The sequence below is a fragment of the Sinocyclocheilus anshuiensis genome, unplaced genomic scaffold, assembly GCF_001515605.1.
Source record: "Sinocyclocheilus anshuiensis isolate Anshui unplaced genomic scaffold, SAMN03320099.WGS_v1.1 scaffold939, whole genome shotgun sequence".
Classification (NCBI taxonomy): Eukaryota; Metazoa; Chordata; class Actinopteri; order Cypriniformes; family Cyprinidae; genus Sinocyclocheilus; species Sinocyclocheilus anshuiensis.
Genome location: NW_015544227.1, coordinates 879073 through 896562, shown reverse-complemented (window position 1 = coordinate 896562; position 17490 = coordinate 879073). Strand labels below are relative to the sequence as shown.

At 35.1% G+C, this 17490-nt stretch overlaps 1 protein-coding gene across 1 annotated transcript; it reads left to right on the top strand.

Annotated features, from left to right (window-relative positions):
• Nucleotides 1–5108: 5108 nt before the first annotated feature.
• Nucleotides 5109–13200, top strand: LOC107697439 (excitatory amino acid transporter 1-like). Its single transcript, XM_016498227.1, has 10 exons — nt 5109–5204; nt 6078–6325; nt 6546–6683; nt 8408–8612; nt 8697–8739; nt 10273–10544; nt 11462–11695; nt 11781–11975; nt 12058–12192; nt 12674–13200. The coding sequence occupies exons 2-10, from the start codon at nt 6145–6147 to the stop codon at nt 12882–12884; spliced, it is 1614 nt and encodes a 537-aa protein (XP_016353713.1). The 5' UTR covers nt 5109–5204; nt 6078–6144; the 3' UTR covers nt 12885–13200.
• Nucleotides 13201–17490: the final 4290 nt, after the last annotated feature.

Here is a 17490-nt window from a genome sequence, read left to right as displayed (position 1 = left end):
ACTGATTTGTAGTCGTGTCCTCTTTTGGAAGGCCAAACAAAGTAGTTTCGCTTTCACAACGAAACACACTGCACGACACGACATGTCCTTCACTACATGGCGGCAGCAACAATTTGCGTGAACATTTGAGCAGCGTTATGCAAATCTTCCCACATTGTGACGTAGATATGTGGGGGCGTATTAGAACGAGCCGTTTTAGGTAGGCGTGGTTGACTCTTAACTTTTATAAAGAATATCTCTTTGGATTTGAGACTTTAGTCTTATAACCTTACAGATCTTTTTTATGCACCAAGAGCTTGTAACACTCCAAAGAGAAAGGAAAAATTGAAATTGCATCATATGACCCCTTTAAGAGCTTTAAACTTTAATATAAAACTTTTAAGAGCTAATGTAACATACATTTTATTTTTTATATCAACAAATTTCCAGTTTTTAGATATTTTAAAAAGGTTTGTTTTTGCAAATGTTACGAAAATGTTCAGTTTTATAATTTTGCAGACATCACGGGAATGTTACTGATGTTCTCTGAACGTTCTGAAACAAGTAACGTTTAAAAAATGGAATTCAAAAATGTTCAGAACGATGTATAAATAACGTTTTAACTCTAAACGAACATTCTATTAATGTTACTGAAAGAATGGTTGCTCATAACTTTGAGAGAATCTTGTCAGAACAGAAAATACTTCTTGAGCAAATTTGACCTCATTAAGGTGGATCTGCTCCATTAGTGCCGTTAACTCTTTAGTTCTGCTCCATAAGATGAACCACTCCCAAGTGTGTGAACTCGGAAGTGTCTTTTGTTTTCTTTTGATTCCGTTCCTCCAAACGGCCTTGAACCAAGCAGGCAGCTCCATGCTTTCAGAGTGAATTTCTGTCCTTGAATAACATGGTTTTGTGAATATGGTTATGGGGGAGTGATTGCTTAGGGTCACAATGAGGTCATCGTGAGGTCATGTGAAGAGGGAAACGTCCACTCAAGTTCAAGTTCAACTTTAAAAATAAAATAAATAAAAATAACATTTATAAAATAAAATAATTGTATAAATAAACATTTAAATGTATTTATATTATATATCTAGTTTGTTCTCAGGAGAATAAAATATTATGCAAAGTGATTTATTTTTATGTGTATTCAGGTAATAACTGGCCTCAGATAGGGTTATGGTTAGGGAAATTTTTTTTAATACTTGAAATAAAATTAAAAATTAAATACCATTTATTAAAATATCATTTATTTTAAAAAGTAAAAAAGTTTCCTAAATGTATAAAAATTAATGATTATAAAATTATTATATTTAATTTATATAAAAAATAAAATATAGAAAATATTAATTTTAATCTATTTAGTTAATCTAGTTTGTTCTGAGGGGAATCAAATATTAGGCAGAATTATATATTCAGATATTAACTGGCCTCAGATAGTAGAGAAAATACATTTTTATTTAATTAAAATAAAATAAAATAAAAATGTATTAAAATAACATTTATAAAATGAAGTTTCTTAAATGTATTCAAATTTGTTTATAAATTTATGAATTTTAATGTAGTTATATTTCATTGATCTATTTTGTTTTCAAGACAGAAAGAATAATGCAAAATTATTTATTTTTGGATCTGTGTATATCCAAATTAAATGACATGAAATTAGTGTAAAACCGTAAACATTCTACCACAGAACCAACTCTTTGAGCAAGATTTTTGCATAAAACTCTCATAAATAAAGACACAGTGACATATATAGATTATTCTCTTCCTGCTTCCGTTTTGATTATCTCGTGTTTTTTCTATATGATGTTTTGTTTTGTGAGGGCAAAGAGCCTCTTTGCACAAAGCTGCATCCCTGCGGACCTGCTGAATGCCTGGTGAATGAGCAGAATCTCTGCTAATGGCTTGAATGGTTGCTGGGTGACACACTGAGTTTGCTCATCACAGTGGGTCTCTAAAAGCCCCTCAGACGCTGGAAAACCCTTCCTCCTGTCATCCTGACACTTTTATCATATGTCAGCTGTAGTAGATTATATAGCCAACTTTGATTAATAAAATGGTGTTTTAAAATACATAAAAAAAAACATGTAGAGATCTTTTGTTTCTCCTAGAGAGCAAGACGACTGAATGGAGAACAAACAGATGTTTTTTCTTCTGAGTAAAGACCCTAGTATAGGTCTCACACATCTCTCATAGACATTCAGATGAATATGGAACCGCATACTAGTTCTGTACTCTTACTAAATGTCAATAGTTTCTACAATCATTTCTTGTAACTCACCAGCAACACCAAGGTCTTGGGTTTGAGGCAATAGTTTTGCTAAAAAAATTTTTTTTTAATTTAGCATTTTAGAAGAATTTTAACAGATACTTTTGAAACAAAAAGAAAAAAAAAGTTCATTTAATTATATTTAAAAAATTAATTAAAATTACATTTATAAAATACAAATATTTGTATTTATTTAAATAAAATGTATAAATAAATCAATTCAATTTGGAACAAAGTGTAGAGATGCAGGATCTCCAAGAAATGTTGTTAATTTAATTAAACTTATAGTTATTTATTTATAAAATCTTATTTATAATAATAATTTAGAACTGAACGATGCCCATTACAATTTTTCACTGGTTCTTTAAAGTTACTCGCCTGCTCGTTGAACGTCAGGAGAAAATGTGCATGAAACAAGTGATATCAGATGTTTTGATAGAGTTCAGCTGTTTCAAATGGACTGTAAAACTGATACCTTCAGGCGCTGGGGCTCTATTCTACTCCATCCAAACTCTCAGCTCAGACTCAAGTTCTGGGAACCCAGTGCACTCACCCAACTGCCCTGCTTCCCCAAAATCTACCAGTCTTCAAATGCTCTCCCTCAAAACTGTAAGCAGAAAGCGTCTTTTGTGCTTCATCTCTTTTGTTTGCCGGGAATAGAGAGGGACCGGGCGGGTGATGGGGAAGAGGGGGGTTACTGGTCTGGAAGTGTTTGATCCAAATTACACATTCAGGGTGAGCACTGTTTATGATTACTCTCACAGAGGCCGGACAAAAGCAGAGACATTCCAGGAACCCAGTGAAGAGGACCAACTTATTCTGAGAAAGGACAGAGACCTACATCATAACTTCATTCTCATGAACTCAGGCCTGGAGAGATCATCTGTAGATATATGTAAAACCTTCATTTGCCTCTGGATCATGGAGCAATCAAATAAAAATGACATCACAAAACAGATCGTTTGCTGATTGGTCAACTCAACATTCCAGACCTGCTAAAATACACAATATTGCAAATGCTGCGAAAACAACTACACTACCGTTCAAAAAGTTTGGGGTCAATAAAATGTCTTTTATATAGAAATGAATGCTTTTATTTATCAAAGATGCATTGAATTAATTTAACATTTATAATGTTGCAAAATATTACGTTTCAAATAAATGCTGTTCTTATGAACTTTCTATTCATTCAAAAATCCTGAAAAAAAAATGTAGGCTATCACAGTTGTCACAATGGTTTTCATGATAATAATAAAAATATGATTATTAAGCAGCAAATCAGCATATTAGAATGATTTCTGAGGGATCATGTGACACTGAAGACTGGAGTAAAGATGCTGAAAATTCAACTTTGCATCACAGGAATATTTTACATTTTAAAATATATTAAAATAGACAACTTATGTTATTTTAAACTGTAATTATATTTGACAATATTATTGTTTTTACTGTATTTGTGATTAAATGCAGCCTTGGAGAACATAAGAGACTGCTTTCGAAAACAGATCTTATAGACCTTATTTACGTATATATAAAATAAAATAAAATAAAAATATTTTTAAGGAAAACGTGTCAAAAATATTTTTATATTTGTCACCCTATTTTTATATTTATTTTCCAATAAAATAAAATAAAATAAAATAAAATAAAATTAAGGAAATTGTGTCTAAAATATTTATATTTTTATTTTATTTATATTTGTTGCCATATTGTTATATTTGTTGCACTATGATATCCAATAGAATAAAATATATCCAAAACATTTTGTCACCTGTTATTGCTAAATTTGATGTGTGCACAATGAATAAAACCTTTAACTGGTTTAAATCACTCAATCTGTAAATTACACGGGGTGACGTCACCCCATGGGACTGAACGGTTCACACACTGAAGGAGGCAGGTTCTCTTAGCATGGGCCTAAAAAACATTATATTTGGATATTTTGATTCAGACCCTACAAAAGGAAATATCTGTTTTAGCATTCATAAAAAAAATTCTTAAGCAAATTTTACATCCACAAATGCATAGTTTTAAGCTGTAAACCTGCCTTTTCTGTCTTCTTAAAAGAAATGGAAAATTACTTGAATGTGATCTCTGCATCTTCTAATAAGAAAGCTATAAGGACTGTTAGAATTTGCTCTGCTTTTGGACTCTTTGTGTGATAATTTGTATGCAATATAATGGCCCTCTTATTATTATTCTATTTATTTTATTATTATCATTTATTTATTGTATTCTTTTGTTTGTTGACATGTCTTCTGTTACTGATATTGTCGTGATATTATGTGTTGTATGGATATTTTCTGTATGTTCCAGTTTTCAGCAATTAAAAACACACACACACACACACTGAAGGAGGAACATTCTGTTTGTGGGGACTGTGGGAGAGGTGAGTGTGTGAAACAACTCTCACCCCACAGGAAGTCCCATCACGAGTGTCATCTGAATAGTCCAAAGACCTGCCGAGAGCGGAGGGCTGCGGAGGGCTGCGGTGGGCGGCGTTATTCCTCGCCCTTCTCAGCCATTGGAATCGTCTCTCAGGATTAAATGTGAAACACGATGTGAGTTCTGATCACTTAGCATTGAATCTCACAGAAACACGATTGAGGCTGACCTCATGTGTGCCTTCAAAGAAAGTATTTGTATAAAATTAGCAATTAGCCTTTGTTAATTAGCCTTTGAAAATTAACTATTTTTAAATGATTGTGCATTCTAACAGTTTCATATATTTTAATATGAGAATCAAGCAAGAACCTTCCTGCCATTCCATCATGTACCACCATTGGGCCCCCCTTTGAAGTGTCCTATTTAGAGTTAGCAAGCTCCTCCCCTTATGAGATCCTGAGTATCAGTAGCTTCTTACTGGTGGAAGGTTATTAAATTCCCAGCACAGACTGGCTAACTCTGATCACTCAAGGCATCTCTCAGCACAAGAACTCACTGGAAGCAGGTAAGCAGCTCTTCTTCTCTCAGCAACTTGTAGCTATGGAGGATTTTTTTAATTTTTTTTTTTTTTTGTGGCTGAGCCCTATTTGCCTGGAAATCAGTTAGACAATAAGATGTCTGTAGCTAAAAAAGGCCTATGTATTTCATTAAAAAAAGAGCACAGAAAGATTTGTGTGGTTCACACTGAATTGCTGAACCTCAGCTACAAGCTACAAGATCAAATAGCTGTAGGTCTTATGAATTTATTTTTAATTTGTAGAATAAAAAAGCTTAAATTTACATGAAATGTAATTGCATATATCATTTATGATTTAATTGCATATAAAATGTAATTGCATATATCATATGTAAGTTAATTGCATATAAAATTTAATTGAATATTTATATATAATTTTATTTCAGTAATAAAAATATTTAATTTACATAATATAATTGCGTATCATATATATTTAAATCATGTGTGTGTATAAATATATATATATATATATATATAGCATTTATTTTTTTTAGTTTTCAGTAATTAAAAAATCGAAAATATAGTCATTTATTTATTTAGTGACATGATATTTAGTAAATTTCATGTACTGAATTAAATTTATATATATATATATATATGTGTGTGTGTGTGTGTGTGTGTGTGTGTGTGTGTGTGTGTGTGTGTGTATTTTTATCTCAGTAATAAACTTTCATTTACATGGAATTTAATTGCATATATCACATATTTTAAAATATACTTACAATTAAGTTAATTCCAATTAATTTCATTACTGCATATTTAGGTTGCATTTTGGGTTTCCAGTCATTTTTGCTGTCTTTCCTATTTGAACTCAAGGATTTGGGATTTAGATCAGTCTCATTGTCTCATCTTCTTGTGTAGGGTCTCTTTTGGGTCACCGGTTCAGCCCAGCTAGCTTGATCTGAGTGTGTTGAGTGACACCGCCAGCATGACCAAAAGCACTGGGGAGAAGCCGCGGTCACGCAATCGCGTGCAGCAGATCCGAGAGGGAATTCACCTGCGTTCCCTAAAGGCAAGGAAGAAAGTGGAGGACATCACTAAAGATGACGTGAAGAGCTTTCTGAGAAGAAATGCTTTTGTGCTCCTCACCATTGGAGCCGTGGTCTTTGGTCAGTGCACCTGGTTTAGTGAAATTACATTTACTCAGGAAGTTTTCAAGTATGAATGTTTGTTCTAACCATCTAAAGAAATCATCTAAGCTGAAGTTAGTGTCTTGGTCAAGGACACAGATTACTGTACAACCTAACAACCACCAAAAAGCCTTTGGATGCCTTTTGATTTATGACAAAAAAGGGATCTGACATTTTTTTATTATTATTTTTTTTTCAGGTATCATGATGGGTTTTGCTCTGAGGTCATACAAGATGTCATACAGAGAAGTGAAGTATTTCTCCTTTCCTGGTGAACTATTGATGCGTATGCTGCAGATGTTAGTGCTTCCTCTTCTAGTCTCAAGTTTGATTACAGGTATGATATTTTGATTTTTTTTTTTTTTTTGTCAGAAATGCAGCAAATACTGTATGTTACGATGATAATAGAAATGATAGATACTATAAAAACCGGGAACTTAAGTCTTAGATCTTAACTTAAGTTAACTAGAAATCTTTACGCTTAATGGAAAGGATAGAAGAAAAAGGGGTGGAGCAACCGGAGCCATATAATTAAGAGAGCCCAATAAGATCTTCAATAGTATAGCTGCTCATTGAGTCTGGGCTGATGGGACCCAACTATACAAATGTTGTCCCGGGCCCTGTGAATTTTACTGACAGTCCTGTTTATAAGGAAAAGACAAAACAGTGATGCGAGGACATAGTGGAACAAAGACATTAATAGGATGAGAACGTGAGAGCGGCGTGAATTTGGAATTGTGGGAGTGGCTGAAATAATTCCATAGGATGTGAAAGAGTAAAGGGATGAAAGGAAAGATGAAAGGAAGGAAATTAGTTGCTAATTAATGCCAACACAAAAAAACAAGCAGCTCAAGAATTAAAGGGCCACAGAATTAAAGTCAATGTATATTTATAAGACAATTACTGACGCAAAAAGACCTAACATAAAGTTGATAGAACAGCAATGATTTTTGTTCAGATCTCATCAAACAATCAAAATAGCAACTTTCAAGGAAACAGGTGTTACAACTGTGCCTCTGCGAAGCATAGCATTACGCTGGGCTCCATTTTCAGGTTTGTAGACAGTGACCTCTTTGTGCTTCTATTAAAAGTGGCAGTGAGAATGAGGCAGAGGTTATAAAGACGAGTTCAGCCCAACCCACCCCTGCTGCTTCACTTCACACACATAAAGGAATGCGAGCACTTCCTTCAAACTCATTTTCTTTAAATATACCTGCAAACTCTAATTGGTTAGTAATACACTAAAAAATGCTGGGTTATATTTAACCCAGCATTTTTTAGAGTGTAATTATTCAGATGATATTATTTAATTAAATTGAAATATTGAAATTAAATTAAACTATTATTATTATTATTATTAATATTTGTTGGGCATTTTATTCGTTAATTGTGGCACACTTGGCTGTGAGGGGGGCTGTTTTGTTTATTCACTTCTTTGTAACTGCGCAACATGAGACATTTCTTTAGTTTGACACAAGTGCATTGAGACTGTTTGCTGTTGCTGTGGAGACATAGAGAGGGTGGCATGACTGCTGAAACACGGGCAGGTGGAGGAATTTCCCAGGCCTGTCTGAGAGAAAGAGAGATGAACGAATGCTGATCAAGAGAAAGAAGTATGGTCGAGAGAGACAGTGTATGAACAGAGGGAATTGTGAAGTGAGAGACTGAACTTTAAAAGATGCTGAAGTTTGGGCCCCCAGTAGGATACGAGAGGACCAAACAATAGCTGCTTTCTCTTTCTGCTCTGGGGATCAGGGCTGCAGAAAGGCCCCTGACTCGTTCAAAATTCAAACCTTAATTTGTTCTGGCAAGTCAAAGTCTTTTTGCTCAATTGACTTCAACAATGATTGCAATTAATCCTAAGAGACTTTTAAAGTCAAACGATATAGTGCTTTTTAGCTACATGAAGATTAAATCATGACTCTTTCATTATTCACCACCACCAATCTTTATGTTTGTAAAATTTCTGGTGAGATATTTGTATCAGAATATTGGTACAAGACCTGATCTATGTTTCATTCTCATAGAAAAAAATTCTAAATTCGAATTAATTCTATCTAGGCATGGCAGCATTGGACAGTCGCGCCTCTGGAAAGATGGGCATGCGTGCAGTTATATACTATATGACCACCACTTTCATCGCAGTGTTTATCGGCATCATTATGGTTCTGATTATCCACCCGGGCAAAGGCTCAAAGGATGAATTCACCAAACAGCAGAAGATCGAGCAGGTCAGCCCAGCTGATGCCTTCCTTGACCTCATCAGGTAATGGACTGGTGTAGTCCATCCGTTACTTCAAAATACTGATATGAGCCAGTGACTTTATTCATTATATACACTCTTTTGCAGAAACATGTTTCCTCCTAATCTGGTTCAGGCCTGCACTCAACAGGTGAGAATGATTTTCACTTGATCCTATTATTCAAAATTCCATTTTTTTATTTACCTCCTAGATCATAAAGATTTATTAAATACTATCTCTCTGTTGCACACATTATGAAAGCAATGATAAAAAAAGGATACAATTTTCTTGGCTAAAATCTTCATTACTAAAATTAAAAATGTAATGTAATTTAATTTAATTTAAGAATTAATGGCACAAGAATTTCTAAAAAAAAATTCTCAAATATTAAATATGGCTCTGTAATTATTTCACTGTCACACAATGTTGTTACTTTGCAAAAAATAAATTAAAATTAAATTTAAAAAAAAAGGAAAAGGAAAAAAAAAAAATCAATTTTATATAAAATGGAAATAATTTATTATTGAGGGTAAAAATTTACAAAAATGTGTGGTGCACCATAGCAGAAGTTAAAAAAGGCTGTTTTATTGGGTTATTCAAGGTCATTCCCTAATTTTTAACCATTTAATTGCCAATATTTAATTACAAAAAAAAACAACTAAATATTGAATATTAAAGATTCATATTTATATGGATAGACTCTCATAGATATATATATATTATTTTGAGGGTTAAGAAGTTTAGGAGCAGTTTGGGGTGAAATTCTAATATGTTTCCATGTTCAGCAGGAAATCAGTTTATCATTAGATTTGATGAGACTTGTTGACATCTCAAAGGATAAAAACGGATAATTTATCACTCTTGGATCCAAAATGTTTTTCTGGGAGGCCTTGAATTTATAATCGTACCAATACTGCTCACAAGTCTTGACAACATTTCATTTTTCCTCCTGCTGGCCCAACTTATAGTGTGTAAGGAATAGATATTTTCCATTTACTTAGCATTGGGAGAGTCTGGCTTGAGTTCGACCCACAGCTGTGTTTGGACCAGCTGAGAGCTTTGGCAGAGCTGTAACAAGTCGGATATAATGGGACAGAAATGGCCAGACAATGACACTGAAGAGTCTGACAGTGGCTCACAGTCTGTCCGGACACACTCCGCAGGGACACCCTGTAGTCAACCAGATCTAAAAAAAAAAAAAAAACATATTTCAGAAATATTGAAAAGAGTCTTTCTGTAGAATGTTTCTAGCAATCCAAATCCCTACATCAGAATAACATGAAAGTGAAAAAGTGAAAGTGACGTGACATGTGGCCAAGTATGGTTACCCATACTCGGAATTAGTGCTCTGCATTTAACCCATCCTAAGTGCACACACACAGCAGTGAACACACACACACACTGTGAACACACACCCGGAGCAGTGGGCAGCCATTTACTTGCTCAAGGGCACCTCAGTCGTGGTATTGAAGGTGGAAGAGAGCGCTGTACATTCACTCCCCCCACCTACAATCCCTGCCGTAACCCTGCCGGTACAACCTTTGGGTTATGAGTCCAACTCTCTAACCATTAGGCCACGACTTCCCCTCTGAACTGGATCATGAACATGAACTGGATCTTGCCATTTCAAATTGATCAGATTCTTGCTCATTTTTAAAACTACTTCCGTTCTTCCTCCTGTAGTTCAAGACCCAATATAGCAAGAGGATCATTCACGTGAAGATGATCGTGAACGATTCGATATTCAACCTAACTAATGCCACCCAGGAGATTGCCCAAGAGGAAGTGATCCCTCTCCCGGGCACCACCAACGGGGTTAATGCCCTCGGGCTGGTGGTGTTTTCAATGTGCTTCGGCTTGATCATTGGGAATATGAAGGAACAGGGACAGGCTCTCAGAGACGTCTTCGACTCCCTCAACGAGGCCATCATGCGACTTGTTGCTATTATTATGTGGTGAGTGATTCCAGACACACAAACAGAAAAAAAAAAACTTTTTAAAAAGTAAAGTAGATTCAAAACTGTGTTAATGTAGCCTAGGGCGGGTTTTCCAATTCCAATAAACTTCAAGAGTGAGCCTAACATCAAGTGTTTCCTAAACAATAGCAATTTAAACAATTTGGCTCAAATAAAATGAAAAATATTATATTGAAAAATATTATCCTGAAAAGAAATGTATCATGGTTTTCTCAAAAATATTAAGCAGAACACGTTTTCAACAATGATAATAATAAGAAATGTTTCTTGAGCACCATATTAGAATTTCTGAAGAATCATGTGACACTGAAGACTGGAGTAATGGCTGCTTCAAATAGAAAATGGTTATTTTAAAAATGTAATAATATTTCACAATATTACTGTTTTACTGTATTTTTATCAGATAAATGGAATCTTGGTGAGCTCTTCTTTCAAAAACATTAAAAAAAATCTTACACACCTTAAACTTTTCAATGATTGTCTAAACTGTATGTAAATATGAACCATTATAATTTCAAAACCATAATAAATATTTATTACAATCCATTGGTATTTATTAATTGGAATTACATTTACGAAGAGGACTTGTTTTGTTTAGAATAGCAAAAATCAAGCTCAAGATTGACTACATTTTCATTGCTTGCCATGTAAGTAACTTAGAAAAAGACATTCATCATAATTCATCATAGATGTGTGACCCTTTTTCATGACCCCTTTTCCATCTGCATGTGTAACTCCTTTGGGAAACCTTATTAACAAGTGATGCTTTTGGATGCAGATCCCTGCTCCTTAATCAGTTTCTTTTCCACTGTTTGATAGTCGAGTTTAAAATAAAACAGAAATAACAAACCTGAATGGAGGTAAATGTATCTTTACACATCATATCCTATTCCCAGGTATGCACCAATTGGTATCCTCTTTCTGATTGCTGGAAAAATCGTGGAGATGGATGACATCACTGAAATGGGCGGTCAGCTCGGCATGTATACGATTACAGTAATAATTGGCCTCATGATACATGGCATGATCATTCTACCGACTTTGTACTTCGTCATCACACGGAAAAACCCCTTCATCTTCATCACGGGTTTGCTGCAGGCCCTCATCACGGCTCTCGGCACCTCTTCCAGGTAAGTCAGACAATGTCAAGCTGCCAAAATCAGGAATAATTTGCTCTCATTTCACTTGTTCATATATATTTTTTTTATCTCCCAGCTCAGCCACTCTTCCGGTTACCTTCAAATGCCTTGAGGAGAATAACAAAGTCGACAAACGAGTGACTCGATTCGTGCTGCCTGTTGGAGCAACAATCAACATGGATGGAACAGCGCTGTATGAAGCCCTGGCAGCCATCTTTATCGCCCAGGTTAACAACATGGAAATGAACCTTGGGCAGATCTTAACCATTAGGTGGGTTATTTTGAAATATAAATAATTATCTGATAATTTTCTCAGTTTCTGAGTATGATTAATATTCTTTTTAATAATACAGCATCACAGCGACTGCTGCAAGTATCGGGGCGGCCGGAATCCCTCAGGCTGGTCTGGTCACCATGGTGATTGTGCTGACCTCTGTCGGACTCCCAACCGATGACATCACCCTCATCATTGCAGTTGATTGGTTCCTGTGAGTGACCATTTATAGAATCTTGATTTGATTTGGTTTACAAGCTAATAACAATACCAAATATATTTCTTGAAGTATTTTGTGAAATAAGGCAAAACAAAATAGCATATTTTATTAAAATGACTGCGTTTGGCACTTTATCTTCCCTCTTATTTGGGACTCCCTTCATTTTTTTCCCATTATCAACCCAGGTGACACACTTTGATGTGTTCCCATGAGACTTGCTCCATTTTTTTTTTTCGTGAATTTCGTGTAATTCAATTGGTTTTAACATAGAAACGTAATTAGGTTGGCCAAATTAATCATTCCAGATAGATCCCCGCAAGTTCCACAGCTAAAAGAGACTCTTTTTAAACTAGGATGAGAACTGAGATGAAAGTAGGAAACTTTTTGACAACTAAACAAGCATCACCGCTATTTACCGTCTCAATAAATAGATTCTTCATTTCCTCCTTTCTTCACTTTTCCCTTGCACTTACAGGGATCGACTTCGCACAACAACTAACGTCCTGGGAGACTCTATAGGAGCTGGAATCATAGAGTTCCTGTCCAAAGATGAGCTTCAGAACAGCGATGTGGAGTTGGGGAGCTCAGTCCTGGAGGAGAATGAAGTGAAGAAACCTTATCAGATGATCCCTCAGGAGAACGAGTATGAGAACGAGAAACCGCCAGACAGCGAGACCAAGATGTAGAGGCTGCATATTCAACCCCCAACCAAGGATTTTTTGCGTGCTTGCGTTTATATATGTACAGTGGCCCCAAAAATATTTGAAGACTTAAAATACACTGTTAAGAATTGTAAGAATTGAATTGCTTTTAATTAGCAAATATCTAAATAAATGGCATTTATTTTAAAGAAATCTAGTACAAGCATGCTATTTAAGCAAAACACAAAGTATTTGGACACTTTCTGGTTGTCATATTTTGAATAATGTTTGTAATTAGGGATATGAACTATACTCGACTACATACATTCACAAAAAAATTATTTAAAAAGTGAAGTTAGTTTTGAGAAAATCTTCCAGATGCCATTCGTTTTGATATTTTGTTACCTATGCAGTAAAATTCATACATTTTTGAAGTGTTGCTTAAGTGTCCACATTTTTGTGGGGCCATTGTATATGTATATTTAGTTTTGTTTTTGAATATTTCATTTTCAAACTTCTTTTGACCTTTTACTGTAATTTTGTTCTTGTGCTTTGTCTCCTGTCTCCAGGTCATACCAGTTGTTAATTTGATTTGGCAGGAGAGTGTTACCTTGACAAAAATACATCATAATCATTTTTTGTATTGCTTTTTCGTTGTTTTAATAATTAGCTGAAATGGGAATCTATGTGGAAGGCATTGGTATGTTGGTGACCAGCATTCGTCACACAGGATATAATAGGAGCAGCAAGATTTAAACCTCAAGAGTGTTCAAACGAACAGGGTCATGAATGTACACAGGACTGATTTTTAAGCAGAAATTAATATCAGTAAATTATTCCTCACTCAAGTTGAGTATAACATGGGCAGGATTGCAAGATTAAAAACTCCTGGGCTCCGCATATGAAGTGATCATCTAAAAATGGAGTATAAAATGTCAAACTGTAAATATCAAGAGATAATTATGTTTAGCTTTGAAAGCTGCTTTACACATCTTTATGTATGAGAAGACTGAGTGTTTCAGCAGCTATTACAGCAGATATTTGAGTTTTCTCAGCAGCCCCGCACAATATATCCTAAATGAACATACACATACTTATGAGTTTATGAGATTTTTTTAATTGTTTTTTATTCTGCTACAGTTCATCCACTGACCCTTTTATTGCCATTTGCTAACATTAATGATAAATAGAAATAATATGTAGCTGCTACTGATTATTAATTGTAGGAAAATGGACTGAATGTCCCCAGTTCAATGGTTGCAATGACATGCAGAACTGAGTTATTATAAAAACTGTAAATCTTTTTGAAAACATGCTATAGACACAAGTTGGAGTCACATGTACTCAGCTGCAAACTGTGATCTTAAATTTGTTTGCCTTTTTTTAAATGCTTAAATTTTTCCATGTTGCTGTATATTTCCTGTCAAGTCCACAAAAAGCAAAATGGGTGATTAGAACTATAGAATAAAGAGCATACGGATGTTGTGTGTTAAATATAGTTTTGAATTAAATGGAGAGTGGCGATGCATTGTGTGGGGATTTTTTGTTTAAAGGTGACATATCATGAAAATCTGACTTTTCCAGGTTTTAAGTGCTATAATCAGGTCCCCAGTGCATCTACCAACCAAGGAAACGTGAAAAAGATTAACCCAGTAACTTTGTGTTTTGGTAATCCTTTTTCTGCAAGCGTCTGAGAAAACGAGCGCATCTGATTTAGCTCCTTTGGTGACGTGGCAAAGGGATCTCATTATAATATTACCGCCCCTTAATCTGTAAGTTTCCACCCACAGCGCCGTCATTGTGTTTTCGCAAGCGACAACGGTGTACCAGCTCTAATGCCATGGCGAAAGTTTGAGCAAAACATGCTAACTGTTCTGCCTTTGGCTACACAGACGAGCACTAATTTAGATTTACTAATTTAGACATCACTATTTAGAGTGCCAGCCTCAGAGGAGGAGCAGCAGCTCATTTGCATTTAAAGAGACAGGCACGAAAAACAGCTGTGTTTCTGCTTCCATTCAAAATAGGCATTTTCAAAATGAAATAATAAATGATCTGTTGAGTATTTTGAGTTGAAATTTCACAGACACATTCTGGGGACACCAGAGACTTATATTACATATTGTAAAAAGGGGCATAATATGTCTCCTTTAATTATAAATGAGTAGTTTTTAACAAACTCTGCTTTGATATTGGAGAATTAATGAATAGAATGTGGGATATGATTAATATATTCACATATATGTATTAAAGATGGCAAGAAAAGCTTGGATAAATAGTTTCTACAAATAAAGGAAAGCTAAAAAATGGTAAATAAACCTATAGTTCACACCATAAGAAACAAATTTCTAACCTATTGGATCATTAAAAATTAGCATATGCTGCCATCTAGTGGACAATGGCTTTCTTCAGGCGACAAAAGCTCCATTACAATAGAGTCTACTGTACTGTCTAAATTGGCTGAATGCATTATGCACCGCATTGTTATTAAAACAATAATGAAAGAACATATTTGCTATAGTTTAGGGAAAAGTGTGCATGTCACTGTGATGATAGCTTAAAGAACATGTTTTCTTTTCTTTTTCTTTCTTTATTTTAATATATATTTTACATATTTTATTTATTTTCTTTTTCTTTCTTTTAAAAGAAAGAAGTTCAAAACCCTCCTATATTAGAATATTATTTGAGAATTCTGTCCTCAAGACAAATATAAATGCAAACAGTTTATGCTAATTGTTGGCCAGTGGCTTTCTATTTTTGTTCATTTCCTTTTTTCACAGTTTAACTGTTTAATACTCGTTTTGCTGTTTAAATTTGGCTAAAAAGCCAAATAAATATTATTTAATTGCAGGTTCCATAGTGACAGTTTGTTACGGTGTGAATGCACGTTTTGATGTTAGGGCACGTTATCACAAAAGGGCACGTTATCACAAAAGGTCAATAGATGTTCAGTGAACTGCATAGTTTTTCCAGGTGCAAATGTTTAATAGTCACGAGTTTAAGGTATGTGTCTATACCATAGACTGTATAAAAAGATCTATACCGAAGTTACAGTGTGACAACTGTCCCCTATTATGCCTAAAATAACGGCCATTATTAGTTTAGTACCGTAAGAGGGCGCAATTGAGCTCGTATCCAGATGCATATACTAGCATGAACAAATACCTTGGTTGAATATTCATATCGTGTCATATCTACGTTCATTAAATAATAATAATAACAATAATAATCAGATTTTAATAAGTCAATCAATTTTCTGATAGTAATTTTACAAGTCAACGCAAGACAGGTGAGTAGGGTTAAATTTTTTACTAATAGATATCACCATATCTCCAGTTGATTAATTGCAATACATAAGTAAAATTAGAATTACAAGTTTTCTGAAATGTTATATTTAAATATGCATTATCCAATTAAAAAGCACTAAATTGCATACATTTCCAGAACAGAAATCTAAACATTTACATAAACCCTGGTTAAATGGGCTCAATGCATGAGAAAAAATTGAAATCTACATTAAAGGGACATTAAAACAGAAAATTATGTTGTGTATTTGGTGTAATGCAATGTGTTTATGCGGTTTAAGGTTAAAAAAAAAAAACACATTATTTTCCACATAATGTACATTATTGTTGCTCCTCTATGCCCCGCCTTTCTGAAACGCGTCGATTTTTACAAAGCTCATCGGTCTGAAAAGCGAGGTGTACGCTGATTGGCCAGCTATCTAGTGCGTTGTGATTGGCTGAATACCTCAACCGAGTGACGGAAATGTTACGCCCCTTACCATACTGTGATGCCGTCTCCCAGCACTACAAGACAACACCAATAAAACTCATTACAAACGAGGCATTTGTTGCATCCAGTGGGGACATAATTACTGATTATAATGACTTATACTGTCTTTTTACACGTTGCGTATCGCGCTGCGTAAACCTAAAACCATGTCTGCATTTGTGATAGGAGAAATGACAAACAACAAGCGCTACGCTACACTGCTTAAAACTCACGTTTTAATCGTCAGTGGTAAATCCTTTAAATATAAAAAAGTACTTGCAGGCTGTGAGTCAGAAGCGCCAGACTGTCCTTGCAAAGTTGGAACTGCCCCACTTTATAGAAACAGCCTTTGTGCCACAGAGGCATTGTAGGCTACTCTGCAGGATCAGGAAACAGTCCTCCATAAAATGCGCTGGACACATCTGAATATTTGGGTACACATCTGAATATTTGAGTTGAACTGTTCTGGAACAGTGTTGTAAATACAACTTAACCACTGATTTCTAGTTGTGTCCTCTTTTGGAGGACCAAACAAATTAGTTTCACTTTCACAACGAAACACACAGCATCACAGAAGGCGGACTTGAGAATGGCGGCCGGCAGATTCGATGAAGGAGCATCCGGCAACCACATGTGACGACCCCGGGCTGGACTCAGCTTTGTCCACGGTGAAAGCCGATCTGGCGATCCACAGCGCGAAATTTATGTATTTCCTCAGCAACCAGCACGGATCAGCTCTAGGCATGACGAAGCAGATATCGTCCTCTTTTGGAAGGCCAAACAAAGTAGTTTCGCTTTCACAACGAAACACACAGCGTCTTCACGACATGGCGGCGGCAACAATACTACAGCGAGAATAAAAGTTATGCCTTCTTTC